Source organism: Sphaerodactylus townsendi, linkage group LG03 (genome assembly GCF_021028975.2).
Source record: "Sphaerodactylus townsendi isolate TG3544 linkage group LG03, MPM_Stown_v2.3, whole genome shotgun sequence".
Classification (NCBI taxonomy): Eukaryota; Metazoa; Chordata; class Lepidosauria; order Squamata; family Sphaerodactylidae; genus Sphaerodactylus; species Sphaerodactylus townsendi.
Window position 1 is genome coordinate 115,412,508 of NC_059427.1, and position 16,404 is coordinate 115,428,911.

The following is a 16,404-nucleotide window of genomic DNA, read 5'->3' on the forward strand; positions in this document are numbered from 1 at the left end:
TTATCATAGGGTGGCACGGAAGACAAGAACACAGGGATAGAGCAGGAGTGAGGGGAAGAGAAAAGAAAACAGAAACCATAGGAGATGCAAGGGGAAGAGGGAGAACGACTGAGGAGGGATAAGCACATAGGCACTGGTGACTGGGAGGGGGAAAGGACCAGGAGGATGGGTAATGGAAATAGAAAGGGAAAGTGAAGGGAGAACAAGAGAAAGGTCCCAGAGGAAGAAATACCCTGAAGGGGTTGATTAGAGGGACTGGGAAAAGAAAGAAAAGCAGATCAAAACTGTAGATTATGGAGGGAGGAACATGGAGTGGTGGTGGGGTCGGGGTCAAAGGAAACAGAGTGAAGGGCAGGTGATCATATGAAGCAGGAGTAGGGGAGATGATGCAGGGAGAAGTATCATTTCTCATGTATCTCCAGCCCCTATACCACTAATGGTAGGGAAACCCCACCATAATCACCATGAATTCTACTGTAACAATTTGGTATCAATTCTTGAATTTTTATTTATTCCTTTTGATAATTAGGTTATGTAAAAACGTAAGTGACTTCCTAGTGTGTCAGGTAATTGGCTCTTCAACAAGATAATGAAAGAAAGAAAAACTGAGCTGTTTCGTTACCAAAAGTGTTTCTAACGATTTAGTCATGGAATTGAGCTACTTGGATCAGAAGCAGTTTCAACAAATAATTATGAAAAAGCTCACCTAAAATGGATTTTATCTATACACTTTTCCACCCATCTTCCAAGGGCTCAGGGGGGCACACCTGGTCCTCTCCTTCTCTATTTTATCCCCACAACAAACCTGTGTGATAAATTAAGCTGAAAGGGAATCAACTGGTCCAAAGTCAGCCAGTGAGCTCTATGGCAAAGTGGGGATTTAAATCAGGATCTCCCCAGACCAGCTACGACCTCCTAATCATTACGCCGAGAGTGCTCTTCTCCAAGACAAAAATTAAGGAGTGCAAACATTACCCAACATGTAACAGACAGAAGTTGTTCTTCTGAATAAAGTAGTCAGAGAACAAACATATTCTTCATGTGGAAATTATTCTCAGCATTTCATCAGAGCACAAGATGTAGCTCTGAGCAATATTCATATTTCCTGATTCTGCAGGCTAATCTTACCCTAGAGCTATATGGCTCTATTTACATGAGAGCAACACCTCTATTCTTTTCTCACCACGCAGTACTCCAGGGAAGACTAAACTGCCTACACTCCCACACTGACATCCATTTGTTCTGAGTCAAAAGACAGGATTGTGCTGAAGTACAGGTAAAGGAGGAGTTTTCCAGCCTTTGCAAAAGCACGCATCAGGTTTTCACTGTATTTGTCACCCATCATTTCCCACAGCCGTAGCAAAGCAGTAAAATCGGTAACACAATTCAACTAAGCAGAACTTTTTAGCAAGGAATAACTAACGCTGTCTTTAAGAACCGGAGAAGCCTCGAGTAAAACAGAAAAAAACAAATCTCATTCTTGCTTTCTGTACGTGAGCTTTTCAATAAAATGTCACAAGTAGGTACTATTTTGTGAAGCTTGAACTTCATTTGTGGGCACAGAAGAATACAAAGAGAATTAGCAGCTGTGTACAATTGTATTCTTCAAATATAAACCATTTCAAAAAAAATATTGTAAAACACTACTGAAAGAAGTGATAACACCCTAAGGAACAATACAATATTTTCAACACATATACATTCGGGAAGTAAGCTAGTCTTGCAAAGTTTTCTCAGTGATGCAGGTTGGCTTTGTTTGGACTTGCAATTTGGATGGATTAGAATCATGCTCTTTTAAAAATTAGTACAACTGGGCTGAAGAACAAACCAAAACACCAAGGCCCAGCTATGTTTGTTAAATCCTTAAAAATAGGGAAAAAACAGAAGACTATTTAGAGAAAGAAAGGTTATAGAATTTAGAGCCCCAGCTACAGGCTCTAGAGTACCTTGGGCAATACTGATTTCTGGTGTTCCAACTCCAATAAGTATGCTGTTGCCAAATATAGAAAGAACTCCTTGGAAAATTGGGGGGCTTCAATCCTGGCTTGGGAGACTCAATATTCCCTTCCCCTACCAAATAGAGATGAATTCCTGAAGTCAGAATGCATCCACTTCGGTTCACCCAGTCACACATACCTAGCTTTAAGTATGATCCTAGCCTGGGATGCAGAGAAAGAAGCCCAATCAGACCTGAAGCTTCCTTTATGCCCACCTCCACTTCTAACTCGGTGGGTTTCATGTCCTGTAACTAGGACATGACAAAGAAATACAACACAGGACAGGGTGGACTTATATGGGATAAGGGTTTAAGGTTACCTGCTGCGGCAGGTATGCAAGTATGAGAAGAGTCTTGCTGTGGAAAGAGGTGTCTATGAACTAGGCCCTGCCTCCCCACCAGATTGGAAGGGGTCAGTCTCAAAGGTTGTCAAAAGCCATCCTGTCTACTAGGAAGCACAGACATTTCCAGCATACTCAACATTGGAATTATGATTCAAAGTTTGTGAAACCCACCATCAAGCATCTGTGACAGAAGTTCAAAACCTATGTATTTAAGAAGTCACACAGGATGCTAATGTCCATATTCATATAGAAATTATTCAGCACGGAAGAGGGCCAAACCGAATGCTTCCTCGCAATGGAGAAGATAGCTTAAAGAGCCTCCGGTGGGGGGGCGGGGGGGGGGTTAGAATCAGAAAATCACTAGAAAAGAAGAGAGTGAGACTGATATCCTCTTTCATCTTCCTTGATCATTCAGTTTTCAGAAGATCCAAAGTCAGTAGAATTCTCATCAGCCCTGTACTGAATAGCTGAGGAAGAACGTGTGCTTCCTGGGTTGAAATATGCCAGAGGTAGTTCCTGTTGTGTTGAAGCAGGCCAGAAGTGGTCTCGTGCTTTACAACTAAACTTGAATAGGAAACCCATTTATCATAAGATGGCTTTCCTGATTTTTTTTAAGTAAATGGAAGTTGCATCAATACCTTCGCATTCTGTGAAAACACGTCTGAAATTTTTAAGTCAAGATTTCTTGAATGTGAATGGCTGGAGCTTCCTGAATCCCCAATTTTAATTGAGCAAAACAAATAACTATGCCCCAAAGTTAAGGAGATCTAGGAAGCACAACTCAGTGTCACAGCAAAGTAGATTAAAACTGGGTAAGGACGGAAACTCCAAGAGAAAATACATCTTTTCCCCAGTAGATTTAGAAACCCACAGGTCCTAAAGTGAAAGCAGCTTTTAAGATATTCTAATTTAAATATTCATTCCTTTGCTTTCTTACTAGTGAAGCAAATCTATCCTGCCTTTTGGAGGCCAGATGTATCAGCATTTCTTCTACTGGGGAGGTCTTATCAATTTGATCAAAACTTTCAACTAATTTGCTGTTAAAGACTAGATGAGAGACAAAGCAAAACATATTCCATTAATATGCTTTTCAAGCAGGGATGAAAGCAACTTAATTTACAGGTCAGAACTGTGTTTTCACACCAGTAGTAATTAGCTGTTACCTCAAGAAGGTCTAATTTGTAGGGGCAGTCTCACAAATTAGATGAGGAAACTACTGCTTGTACTTATGAATTAATTGACAATATCCAGTTACTCAGAAGTATCAGTTACAGTTATTGAAAAATGGTTGAAAAATCTTAAAAATACAGGCTAGGGTTAAAAAATATTGCTGTTACATGACTAGAGATGTCAAATAACCCTGGAAATACAAGAAGAAAACTAATGGCAAGTTGAGGCAAACATTCCATGCATGACTCCCAAGAGGAAAGAAAGCTACAAATGTATTTAAAGAACTCCTCTCAAAACAAAAGGCATGCAATGGCATGGAAAGGGCTACAAACACTTTTCCCATGACACTGGAGAAACTAGGAATTTATGAAGTGAAAACAGATTGATAGTGCTGAATCACTGTTAATTGTTCAGTTAGCCAGTTGGCTAGCATTTTTAACTTCTACTTGTTTTCAAGAACAGCTATCAAAAGCTGTATATTATACCTCAGCAACACACAAGAATGGTATTGGTAATGTTACTGCACAGAGTAACGATGTCATCAAATCACAGTTGATTTATGGTGACCACCTAGCGAGGTTTTCAAGCTAAGAGACCTTTGGAGGTGGTTGGCCATTGCCTGCCTCCGCATCATGACCCTGGTATTCCTTGGAGATCTCCTACCAAATACTAGCCAGAATCAGGGCTGAATGTGTGTGACTGGAACCAAAGTTCACCAGCAAGCTTACACTGCGCAAGCAGGTATTTAAACCAGGGTTACCCTAGTCCTACTGTGCTATCTTAACCACTACACCACACTCTCTGTCTCATACATAGCATTATTTCAGACAAACAACAGTCTTCGTAACATATACACAGGAAAGTAATGGTGTATGCAGAATCTCAAGAATCTCAGAGGGATAAAAAAAACCATAGTAGTACCGTGTTTCCCCGAATATAAGACAGTGTCTTATATTAATTTTTGCTCCCAAAGATGCGCTATGTCTTATTTTCAGGGGATGTCTTATTTTTCCTTGTTCTGTTCGTCGGGCATGCTTCCAAACAAAAACTTTGCTGTGTCTTACTTTCGGGGGATGCCTTATATTTCGCACTTCAGCAAAACCTCTACTATGTCTTATTTTTAGGGGATGTCTTATATTCGGGGAAACAGGGTACTTTAAGAAGAAATGTAAAATGTTAAAAAACTTTGAATTCCTCAGAAAAAATGGGAAAATTTTGAGCGAAACTGAAATATATGCAATGTTTACATTCTCTTCTGCTTTAACACAAACATTATAAATTATTTAACATATAAAATTGTACTGTTTGGCATACATGAAATGCGAAAGGATAAATGTCTAAGTTTTCTGTAAGCAAAACTGCAAATATATGAATGATAGTGTAAGAGTGTGCTATAAATGGCCACACTCTGCTACCTTAGCACATGTATTTTGGGTTTTGCCATCTGAGAGGTAAAAGCAAGTAGAAAATATCACACACAAATTTTGAAGTAAACAAAACAAAATGTACTATTTGGATAGAAACAGTCTCAATAGTACTGGAATCATATTTGGAAATTAACTTTTAATACCAAAAACATTCAATACTTTATCATTAACATAAACACTGAAGCAAAGTTGGGGACAAATTATTTACATTTTAAAATATCTTTAAATTATTATGCCAGGCAGTCCCATCCAAAGGGCTGGGAGCTCAGACACAGCACCACAGTTGCTCAGCTCTGCCATTCCCAAGAGGGCTTTCCATTGGTGTGGGAAGGCAAAACATACACACACAAAACCCCCTTCCCACTGCTTGAAACCCCCCCCCCCTCAATTGGGCTTAATGGATTTGTGCCACCTAAAAGGTGATGTAAGTCCAAAGCCCCCTGGATGCTGGCATAGAAGAGGCAATGGCCGGGTGGAAGCTGACTAGCACTGGCTCCTCCCCTGGCCATGCCTCCAGACCACCCCTACTACTCTGGATGGGGCTGTACAGGATTCACCAAAGTTATCATTCTCCAATGCGGTAGACTCTTACATAAAAATGTCATATTATACATTTTGTCCTGGATCCATCAAAACATTTCAACAGACAGGAGAATGTTCATCTGTGGAGTGCTACTTTCTGGCCATCACCTTCCAAATGCAACCCAAATTGCTCTCTGAAATGCCACTCCTGGGGGACAGGGACTTGAGTAAAACCTTGCCTTAAAAAAGTAATCCTTAGACATTTAAAAAATAAAAATAAAAAATGTGTTGAACCAATTCAGGTGAACCCCCTCCCCCCTAATTTTCCAGGATTCATCCTCTAAAGGCTTTCACTGCTGTTACCTACAATAACTTCAAAACTGCAAAATTTTTGCCCATTTCTATGTTTGTACCTATTGGTTTGCATTTCCAAAAGAGAGAAATTTCTGTCTAAATCACTATGAACTGCTAGCAAATTATTCCACAATATTGAATTATTCATTTCCAAAAAGGAACTCTGTGACTGATCATTCTTCTTAGACAAACAGAGTGAATCACTTTAAGCTAGAACTAGATGGAAGGGGGGGGGGGGGTGACCACGATACAAGCTGTAAACCAAGGTGTGCTAACACAGGTGAAACTGTGTGTCACGCTACACAAGTTGCTGATTGTCAGTGGAGCTTTAATATTAAGCTCCCACACTAAGTCATTACAGCTGCCAAAAACTGTCAAACATGCAACTTAAGAAATCCATTAGAAGAGCTATTTGAAACTTTGTGGTCAAATCTGAAATTGCCAACAATAGCTTCTATTTTTTTTAAGTAAGTTTTTTTTTTGTTTGGGTGACACTGGTTTGAATCTAACCAGTTTTGCCTCTGCTGAAATAAATAGGGGAAGGGACACATTAGGGGTCTACAAACAACATCTAGCAGGCCACATCTGGCCTGTTGTGCCAGTGGGCAATGAAGTCAGATGGGCCAGGTGGGTGGCAGAAACTATATTCTAATATGGAAGCATACAGTTTTCTCAACCGCTGCACCTCAACTGACCAAACTAACATTTTATGTGAAACAGAGTATAGTTGGCATCAGCTGGTAGGCAGGAATTCTAGTCCATTTAAAATGTAAAGGGACAGGAGACACTATCAACGGCTTGGTAGGAGCCCGCTTCCTCTCTCTCCTTCCTGGCTCCTGCCAGCTTGGGAGGGAGGGAGGGATTGGGGGAACTGGGAAAATGTGGTGAGTTTTCAGGACCCAGAAAAGTACCCATCAAAAACAACAACAACCACCCTGAAACTGTAACAAAGGCCCAGAGACCTAGGGAGAGTGAAGTGCACCCTCTACTTTTTTCACTTTCATTGACGGAAGAACTCTTTGTTTTCAGGCAAGATAATTACCCAACGTGACCATGATGTTACACTAACAGCTGTTATTAAAATCTACTACATTTCTACATTGCTATAGAAGTGATTAAATACATGGGTGCAACTAAGAATTTGGAGTCAGTTTTTATAGGGTCTCCCACTATATAATGATGGTTTCAAATTATTGCTGTTCAAACAAACTTTTGTACATTTTGGAGGCACAGACATATGGAATTTATGTTCCACTAGCCTTGAAGCTTAGACGAGACCAGTACACATCTGGGTTCTGGTTAGCTTAGTGGAGTTTTATTGTATTACATAGGACCTTTGTTTTGTTCTACACCGGATTTTTTTATCAGTGTTATTAGGGTCTGTATTTCAGATACCTTGTGCTACTGTTGTATGGTTTGTGGTGTTGGACACATATTATACTTATAACAAAACTTAATTTGAAAGTAGACAGTAATTGCTATGAGCCTTGTTCAGTGTAAATTACATTGGGTTGATCTGGACTGCCTGACTGCCTCAGAATGCCACTTGTCTCAACCCTGGACTGCCTGGCCTCCACCTATGAAATGCCTCCTATCTTGATCCCTGGACTGCCTGTCTCATGCTTACCTGCCTAGACCTCTGCCTGACTTGTGTTGTCTTACTTCCCCCTGCCTAGGCACCTAAGTTGCTCAACCTGTGCAACTACTCCCTGGCTGCCTTAGCCATCTGTTAACTGGTCATCCCACCAGCACAACCCAAATGTTAGGCCTGTCTCTGGTAATGAGCAAACCTTGTACTATTTATTGACAAAGGCTTTCACGGCCGGATTCAACTGGTTGTGGTGGGTTTTCCAAGCTTGCGGCCATGGTCTGGTAGATCTCGTTCCTAACGTTTCACCTGTATCTAGTAGATCTTGTTCCTAACGCTTCGCCTGTATCTGCATCTAGACACAGTGTGTAACAGACTTCTCTCTGTGATACACCTCTGAAGATGCCAGCCACAGTTGCAGGCGAAACGTTAGGAACAAGATCTACCAGACCATGGCCACACAGCATGGAAAACCCACCACAACCACTAGTACTATTTATTCTGACTACTGGGACAGGGCAGGCTGGTGTAGGTGGAATCCTGGGTAGGTGAAACGATCCAACTAGCAGCTAATCACTTAAAGCTGGTGTGTGCCTAAAAGCATGAAAATAAATTCAAATCATACTGAAGCCATAACTAGCTTAATTTTTTGTGCCTCAGTCATGTTTCTCCTCTGACTATCTGGAGACATGTACTGCTCATCTGTTCTTTGAAACCAACAAAATAAATCTTCTGCATTGTTTATATACAAGTTCTGAATCAGTGATCTTCACATTCTACTTGCACACCACAAAACTTACCTCACAGCAAAAAGTCCATTCCTCTACATTGGGTACCTTAAGAACATCTGGTAACTGAGGGGAAGATTTATAGTTTAAAACAAATCTAGTTCCCTCCCAAATCACAGGAGTCTGTGGGTCACCTAACTAAAACATTCTTGCTTAAGAGTGAATGAAGCAGAAATGAAGCAGAACAAATCTGTACATTCTGCTAAGGCAGAAAGGAAACTGTAACTCAGCCTCACATTCTGTATATATTTTCAACAGTGCATCCTCTTTTCGACCAAACCTTATTTCATAAGCAACTTTCTTTGCATAGAGAGTCTTTTGAGGACACAAAAACCAAGTAAAGTACAATTTTAAATATGGCTGCTTCAACAAATGAACATATGCTGTGTTCACCTGATTAGAAAAATATCTCTTATCAATTTCAGTGCATAATCAGAAAGGTGTCCCATAAGGACAGAAAAGAATTCTTTCTTCACTCAGAAGCTAAGGCAGTCTTTGCTGTCTCATTTCTCCTAATTACATAGTACAAGGATGGCTTATTATCAGGAGGTGATGGAATCAGTGCTGACTGTACAGTGCTTCAGAAGGACATTCTTCCTGAGCCTGTAACTTTGGGGGACGGAAACGCCAGCTGCACCAAAACTAGGAAAATGCCTCAACTTTATGAGCTATGTATTAAGAGAAAGTCATTAAGGTGCCCTTATCTTACCATATGAAAGTCCCAGGGCAATACCACAGAAATCTACCAAGCTTCTTTCATCTGACAGTGTTTCAGCTAATCAGTTTCCATTAATCCAAACATTAAAATGTTTAGCCACATCTATCCATAGAAATGTCAGTTTATTCATGCTGTTTCAAGTTCTTCCAGATCATTTTGGTAGCTACTGCAATTTGAACTTGAAGTCTACTTTGAAGTTGCAAAGAAAGAGATGAACAGTGTAGAAAATAAGAAATCACACCACCTAAAGATGTACGGCAATGATTTGAAGTGCCTTTAGGGAGTACCGTGGAATTTATTATAGTCCAGTGAAAAAAGGTTATTGGCACAGAATATACAACATAGGTTCTGCAGGGTGTATGCAATCTGTGGCCTCTCTGGGCCCCAGGATCAGACCTTCAAAAAGAGGGAACTTCCTTTGGAAATGCACATTTCTTGAATTTGACAAACAAACTCTTGGTAGATTTCTATAGGACAGGGACATGTTTTGCTGTATTAGTTTTGCTGCTTAGACAACTTAAAAGCCCCTGTCTCTAAGACTTTTGCTAATTTTTCCTCTTCTCAAAAAGATTATATCTAAAGAATGAATTGGATAGCAGCTTTTATTCTCAATTTCACCCAATATCCCTTCCCACTTCCGTTTCTGTCTTGTGCGACTTTTGTCTCAATCCCCAGTGTAGCCTTTGTTTTAAAAAGGGTCCTTCCTCTTTCTCTTACCAGTAGAAAAGTTGGTAGGATCCAACCCAGTAACCCACTCCTACCAAATGAACTGGTATCTCCCCGTAACTGCCTAACAGTTACCAAATCTTAAAAGAGTAAACTTTCTTTACTATTACAGACATTTTTTTTCCTCTCTTTATAAACAGAAGAACAATTCCTCTGCTTTTCTTGCATAGCTTCTACTACACCACTGCTGCTGTATTAGCAGATGGATGAATAAACAAGAAAGAACATTTCTGCTGCCCGATTTGACTCATAGGTTTTATCCTCTGAACAGAGGCAAGAATCAGTTTCAATCATGGTCATTATTAAATCTAAGAAGCTCTGCTTTAACAAAAAATGCAACTGACTCAACAATTTCTTCAGAATGTGAGATAGTTCCACAGAGTAGTCATTAAGTCCAGTAGCATCTTAGAGACCAACAAGATTTTTGGGGCAGAGAAATCTTGTTCGTTCCTAAGGTGATACTGGACTCAAATCTGTCTGTTCTGAATGCAATACCCTAAATATTGGATCAGATGCCTTTGAAACTGTTCAAGTCATTTTAAAAACAAGCTTCAATATCATCAACAATTGGTCATATGTAGCCTCAAATTCTTACTCAGATATATTGGGTTAGGAGCTCCTACTATATCGTCCAGCAACAGTTCTGAAGGTACTGCAGACTGTGAATAAACAGGACCTTTATTACTGTCTTTTCACAACTTGTCCAGAACCAAGACACTCACACCTCTTTTTCCTGAGAATTTTGAACCTTGACAACTAATCAGCAACTAAAACCAGCACTGTGGTGGCTGTTTGGTTGCCATCTTAAATCTGCACAGCTAATCAGATCTCCAATGGCCAACTGAAAGCCCTGCTAGGCAGGAGCCCTATCTAGCTCCACCCACTTTCTAAGAACACTTGAGTGGCACCAAGAAAAGGGGCTGCCACTGTGCCCATGGGAACCACGCTGTGGATCTCTTGTCTACTGTGTCCAACATGTTCCCTTCCTTGTATTCTGAATGCCATGTAGGAAATCGACCCCTGGAAAACCTTCTATCATTGCTGCTTACCATCAAAAACTGATCCCAACCCCAATAAATAAGGAATCTCTCACTTTGCTCTGAACTTCGATGAAGATCTTTGTTACAGGCACTGCATGTCCCACACAGGACCCCCAAATCCTTCTCACATGCCCAGGATTGCTTATTTCATCAGATGATTCTCCTTGGTTCTACTTGAGCCACATATTCTATAGGCAATAATTTCAATTTCTATAACATCATGCAAATCAGATATCAAAGTCATAGGAACCAGTATTTTTCTTTAATTTTCTGTAACTCTGATTTTTCAGCTCCTTCTCTGCCTGCATGGTTTAACCAAGTCTTTTCTTTAATTGTACATTTACCAGTTAGTACATTTACCAGTTTTGTCTTTGCTCGAGTTTTGCTTAATCGGGAATTCTGACTGACTACAGTGATGCAATTTTCCTCCTAAACCCAACAACAGGATAAGATATAATTACTTTGCTCATCAGGAAAGTCCTTTGACTGAATTCTCAGAATTGACACTGCTTTTGACTGCCTTTCAAATACTTCTATTGCCCTCATTGATTTTGGGTATACTCTAAAACTCAATGCCAGAACTGTCAGCTGGCCTATTAATGCGCAGTTCCCAATGTAGAACTGTAAAGACATGGCAAAATAGTTTTCTAGAAGATGGTATGATTTTTCCTTCTCTTTAAGTGAAACTCATCTAAGTTTCTTAAAGAAAATGAATATCAAGCAGTGTTTTAGAAACTGAGTTTCTGAACAGCAACATTATCTCTGGAACAGACTATCCATCATTAATAACAGGTTCAACTACTGGAAAATGCTATACCATACAACTTTACAGGAAGTCCCCCCCCCCCGAGTGAACAGTCATTTGTACAGATGACAAAAATGCAATGTTATTCCATTTGATCATTTTCTAAAATATGTCCAAGGCATAGTAATATTTTTAAAGCCTCGCTGTAAGAACTTACCTTGAAATCTGATTAACAAACGGCCTCAATTCTAACGGGTCGTAGGCACGAGCAAATGCCCAGCAAACATAGCAGGCAGCATCCCTGACATTGGAGCCAACGCTGCAGGCCCCTCGCTTTTCATCATAGGTCAGCCCTTTCAAAATCACAGGAACAACTGTGGAGAATTTCAAAGGAGGAAATATATGAACAGGATGGGACATTTGGGGGGAAATAAAAAAAGTATTAAAAGTTTGTACAGTTATTAATTACTTGGGGAAAATGGGAACAGTTCCAACCACAATCCTATGTTTTCTCCCTGTATCAGAATATGAAATAGTACAACGAAAGAAAGAGAAAGGTTGCTTCAGGGGAACAGACTTGCTGTAGGGAGAAAAGCTAAAGTAATCTAACAAGAACATCACACATAGTCCAGTGCTGAAGGGGGGAAAGTGTACAGCCAAGTGCTGCTATGATTAGGGGCAGCCATCCTCACCACTTTCTCTAGTTTAGGGATACATTAGCCGAGAAGCAATTATTATTATTATTATTATTATTATTATTATTATTATTATTATTATTATTATTATTATTAAGATTTTTATACCGCCCTATCCCCGAGGGGCTCCGGGCGGTGTACAACAATAAACATAATATAACATAAAATGGCTAAATCTTTAAAAGCAGCGATAAAACAGTAAAAGCTAGATCTCATAAATACAATATAAAAATACTAGCATAAAAATAAAGGGTGTCCTTAGCCAGTATTACCATACTGTGATTGGATAGCAGGACTTTCTCTAACATTGGTAGGTCCTAGAAAGGCAACACCTGTTACTTTATGGAAGCTTAATGGAGGCCCAAAGCCTCTTACACTTTGATCTCCTCCATTTTATCCTCAAAATACCCCTATGAGGCAGGTTATGAAGATCATAGGACTGACCCAAAAGCACCTAGCAAGCTTCTGAGGCAGAGTGGGGGTTCAAACGTGGGTCTCCCAATCCTACTCCCAACCACTACACCACACTGGTCCAAGAACTGACTCTAGATGCTCACTGCCCACTAACTTGGAAGATTGCAAAGTTTACAAAGATAGCATAAAAATTAGCTTAATTAAATTCAACTCCTGGTTCCTCATCCACTGCCAAAACATATTTGAGTACAGAACAAACTGCCCACACATGAATTAAGAATCTTTCAGCTGATTCCTTGCCATGTGTTTACCGATTATTCAGCTCACTGTTTAAAATAAATTTTAGAGGATCTCAGTACACAACGCATTTTGACAAAACAATAAAATTGAGGTAAGACTTTACTGAAAAACTTGCACATTTTACACCTTTCCTGCAGCATATCGCATAATTTTCTTGAGCAAGAGATCCTAGGAAGTAGCCTAAGCCAATCTACTTAGAAGTAAATCTTAATTTATTCAGTAGTGCTTCCTCCCAAGAAAGTAGTTTTAAGACTGCAGTCACAGTTTTCTTCTCAGTACCCTCAAGCAAAGTACATTTTGCTCTCTGATTATGGCACACACAACCATTTGGACACAAGCCACTTAAATTGGTCCTGTTCACATGTATAAACTATGTATAGCATACACTTGATTTTTACATTAAATGCATGTCTGCCCAATGCATAATTCAACATTGTTTATTCAAGTACTGGTCCTGGTTTCATCAACAGAGTGAACACATGTTGGGTCTTTCTTATAAGCAGATGTATCCTACTGTATAGACAGGATGTACATGTGTTCATTGTAATATGTGAACAAGAATAATAAGTGCATTAGTCCCTTGGACTTTAAGATGGGAGGTGATATTTTTGTAACACTCATAACAATAGCTATGGCCCCTTCCGCACATGCAGAATAATGCACTTTCTATCCACTTTCAATGTACTATGAAGCTGGATTTTACTGTGCGGGACACCAAAATCCACTTTCAAACCATCGTGAAAGTGGACTGAATGTGCATTATCCTGCATGTGCGAAAGGGGCCGTAGCCAGACTGATTCATCAAGCTTGCTCATTTTCATTAGCAGGACATTCTACTGGCGCTAATGACCCTGAAAGACAAAACAAAACAAATGGACCTTTATCAGATCAAGCTAAAACTCTGTATCTTTTGTATCCTCACTCTCACAGGACTTCAGCAATGAGGGTATTTCCACTCTACAGAAGGCTTAAAGACGGAGGTTTGATCCATTTTACATAGTGGCCATTTTATGGCTGAATAAAAAGTACTGTCCCTTTAAATAGTTAACAGGGTAAACTGTGTTTACAAATCCAACTTAAAAAAATGTGAATAAAGAATATGTATGAGGTTAAAGTTATATAAAAGATGTAAGCAATATAAAAATGCAGAAAGTGTGCAAGGCAATGCTAATAAAATATCTGGTACCCTCAAAATGCAGGGGTTTTTTGTTAAAGAGGATAGTCAGATGTCAGCAGCTGTAAGCACTGACTCTTCAAGAAAAGAGGCCGTCTTCTGCTGCCTTCCTGACTTCCTCTCTACAACTATAACAGCTCATGTGCAATTTTGACAAAACTTGATAACACAGGCCAAATCATAATTAGGCCCTTCAGACAGAAACAACAGTTACAGATTTAATTTGCCAACTAGATCCCATAAATGTAGCTAACAAATGAAATGGTTTCAAAGGATTTAGGGCATGTTAGCTTCAGCACAGCCCTAATCTGAAGATGAATGCTTTTTTCTAAAACTTGTTAACTTTGTATCATGCAAGAGATAGGGTTTCAGCAACATGATAGAACAGCTTTGCAGTCTTATCGCTTAAAAGGCTGATAAAGGTTCTGAATACAATCTTTCACACCGTTCCAGAGACGCGATGACCAAACCTACCAGCTGCATAAGTTTCCCTAGACTGCTTCCTTTTGGCATCAGTTAGTCCAGTAATATAGTTTAAACACACTGCGGCTTACTGAACTGCATGCCATTTAATCAAGTGCTCTAGCCTACAGAAACAACAGCCTTCAGGGGAAAGGGAATTCACTTAACCCTTCCACTTTTCTCTTTGTTAACTTCTGCAGTCCAAATTTCATTTCTTTGATAAATGCCAGGTGATAAAAAAGAGAAGTACATATATATTTATTTACTTTATTTATAGCCCACCCTCCTTGATGAGACTCCAGGCAGATTACAACATGCAAAGCCACCCAATCAGACAGCCTGAATACTAAATATACATACTATGTCCCTCAAAGAGCACTTCGCTCAACAAGTAGAAATCTACTGATGGTCCCTGGCCTATATCTGGCTAGCCTCAACCAGAGTAAGGGCATTTTCTGCCTCGCGGAATGCTCTGCCTGGTGTGATCCAGGCCCTGCAGGAATTAGAACAATGCCACGGGATCTGTAAGATGGAGCTGTTCCAGTAGGCAAACAGTTGAGGCAGCTACAGTTTTCCACCTTGGCCTCCTGCTCCCTATCTTCATCCCCATTTGGAAGGGGACATCTGCCACCTCTTCCCCTCAGTGCCTGAAAAATTGTACAGTTAGTGTGGCAGGTGTTGGTATAATCTTATTGTCTTATTTTATGGATTTTAACTGTTAGTTTAAATGATGTTAGTCGCCCTGAGCACGTGAGGGGAAGGACAAAGTACAATCTAACCTGATAAATAAATAAGATGTCCAAAAAACCATACAGTGGGACTAGGATTACAAAGTTAGAAATAAATGTAACAAAAAGCAGTCATGACAGGTGCACACCATAAAGGTACACAACACAGGTCTGTAGTCTCTTCCATTGAACATGGAAAGTTCTGTATTAACCACCATGGCACCTCTGAACACCACCCGAAACCAACATCACCATAATATGAAAACAAATTACATGACTTTCCCAGTTCCATTAGTCCCCAGTGTGGCCAGAACCCCCACCTCATCCCCTCCTCTTGGCAGCCCTGCTACCCTTAGTATCAATAATGTGTCTAAAAATTCAGACAATGTTCCTCCTGAACCACTGTACTGCTGCAATCTTTCCTTTGCCTAGCCGCTTAATGTAATTTTTGCAGTAATTTTTAGAGATGTCATCATAAAAGCAGTAATTTTTTGAGATGTCATCATAAAAGCAGCAGCCTCTAGTGTAGGACATATTTAAGGTTTTTATAACCCACCATACTACTCTTTAAAAGTCCTTAAACATTCTAGATCATTCAACTTTCTCACCTGATGCAGCTTAGTGGTGTGTTAAGTGCCTGCATGTCTTACCTACTTGCCTGCCTCTCCACCATTACTACACCAGCTCTCCTCTGCTACAGAGTTTAATCTCCACAGGGAAGAGGAGCTGAATAGGTGGGTGAAGTTTTGTCAGTTTCCTTTAAAAATGCACACAAGCTCCTCCACAGAAGAAGGAAGCTGCAGTAATGGTGGACAGGGCAGGTGCCACTCACAGTGAATAGGGTTGCCTTCACTTAGTAAACAGGGGGAGCCAGCTTAGCAAGAAGGTGGATTTAAGGACTATCTACAAAGGATTGTTTAAAAACTAAAAATACTATAGTATACTCTTTAGAGCAGCAACGCTCGTAAAAGAAAATGAAAGAAGTGGTAAGGTGAAATTCTGCCAGCTGTTATTGGTCTCTATTTAACAGCAGAAGGATAGTTATGAGGAGTTTCTTCAACCAGAGCGTTGTTTGTGTGGGAACTAGATAAAGATAACAAAGAACAGGTGCTGGTACAGCATTAGCAGAAGAAATCACGGGGAGACACCTGCTCTAAAATCTTAAGTGAACTTAAAATACATAAACTGCACAGAAATGAAAGATGTGCAAAAC

At 39.9% G+C, this 16,404-nt stretch overlaps 1 protein-coding gene across 3 annotated transcripts in view; it reads right to left on the minus strand.

Moving 5' to 3' along the window:
* The window catches only part of TBCD (tubulin folding cofactor D), a 162,916-nt gene that overhangs the window by 81,687 nt on the left and 64,825 nt on the right, over window positions 1-16,404 (minus strand). For all 3 annotated transcript variants that reach the window (XR_007243747.1, XR_007243746.1, XM_048487187.1), the window contains one exon: window positions 11,636-11,792. Coding sequence is in view for 1 of the 3 variants with exons in the window: in XM_048487187.1 (XP_048343144.1) it covers window positions 11,636-11,792 (157 nt within the window). In the remaining 2 variants the exon portion in view is untranslated. The remainder of the gene's footprint in view (window positions 1-11,635; window positions 11,793-16,404) is intronic.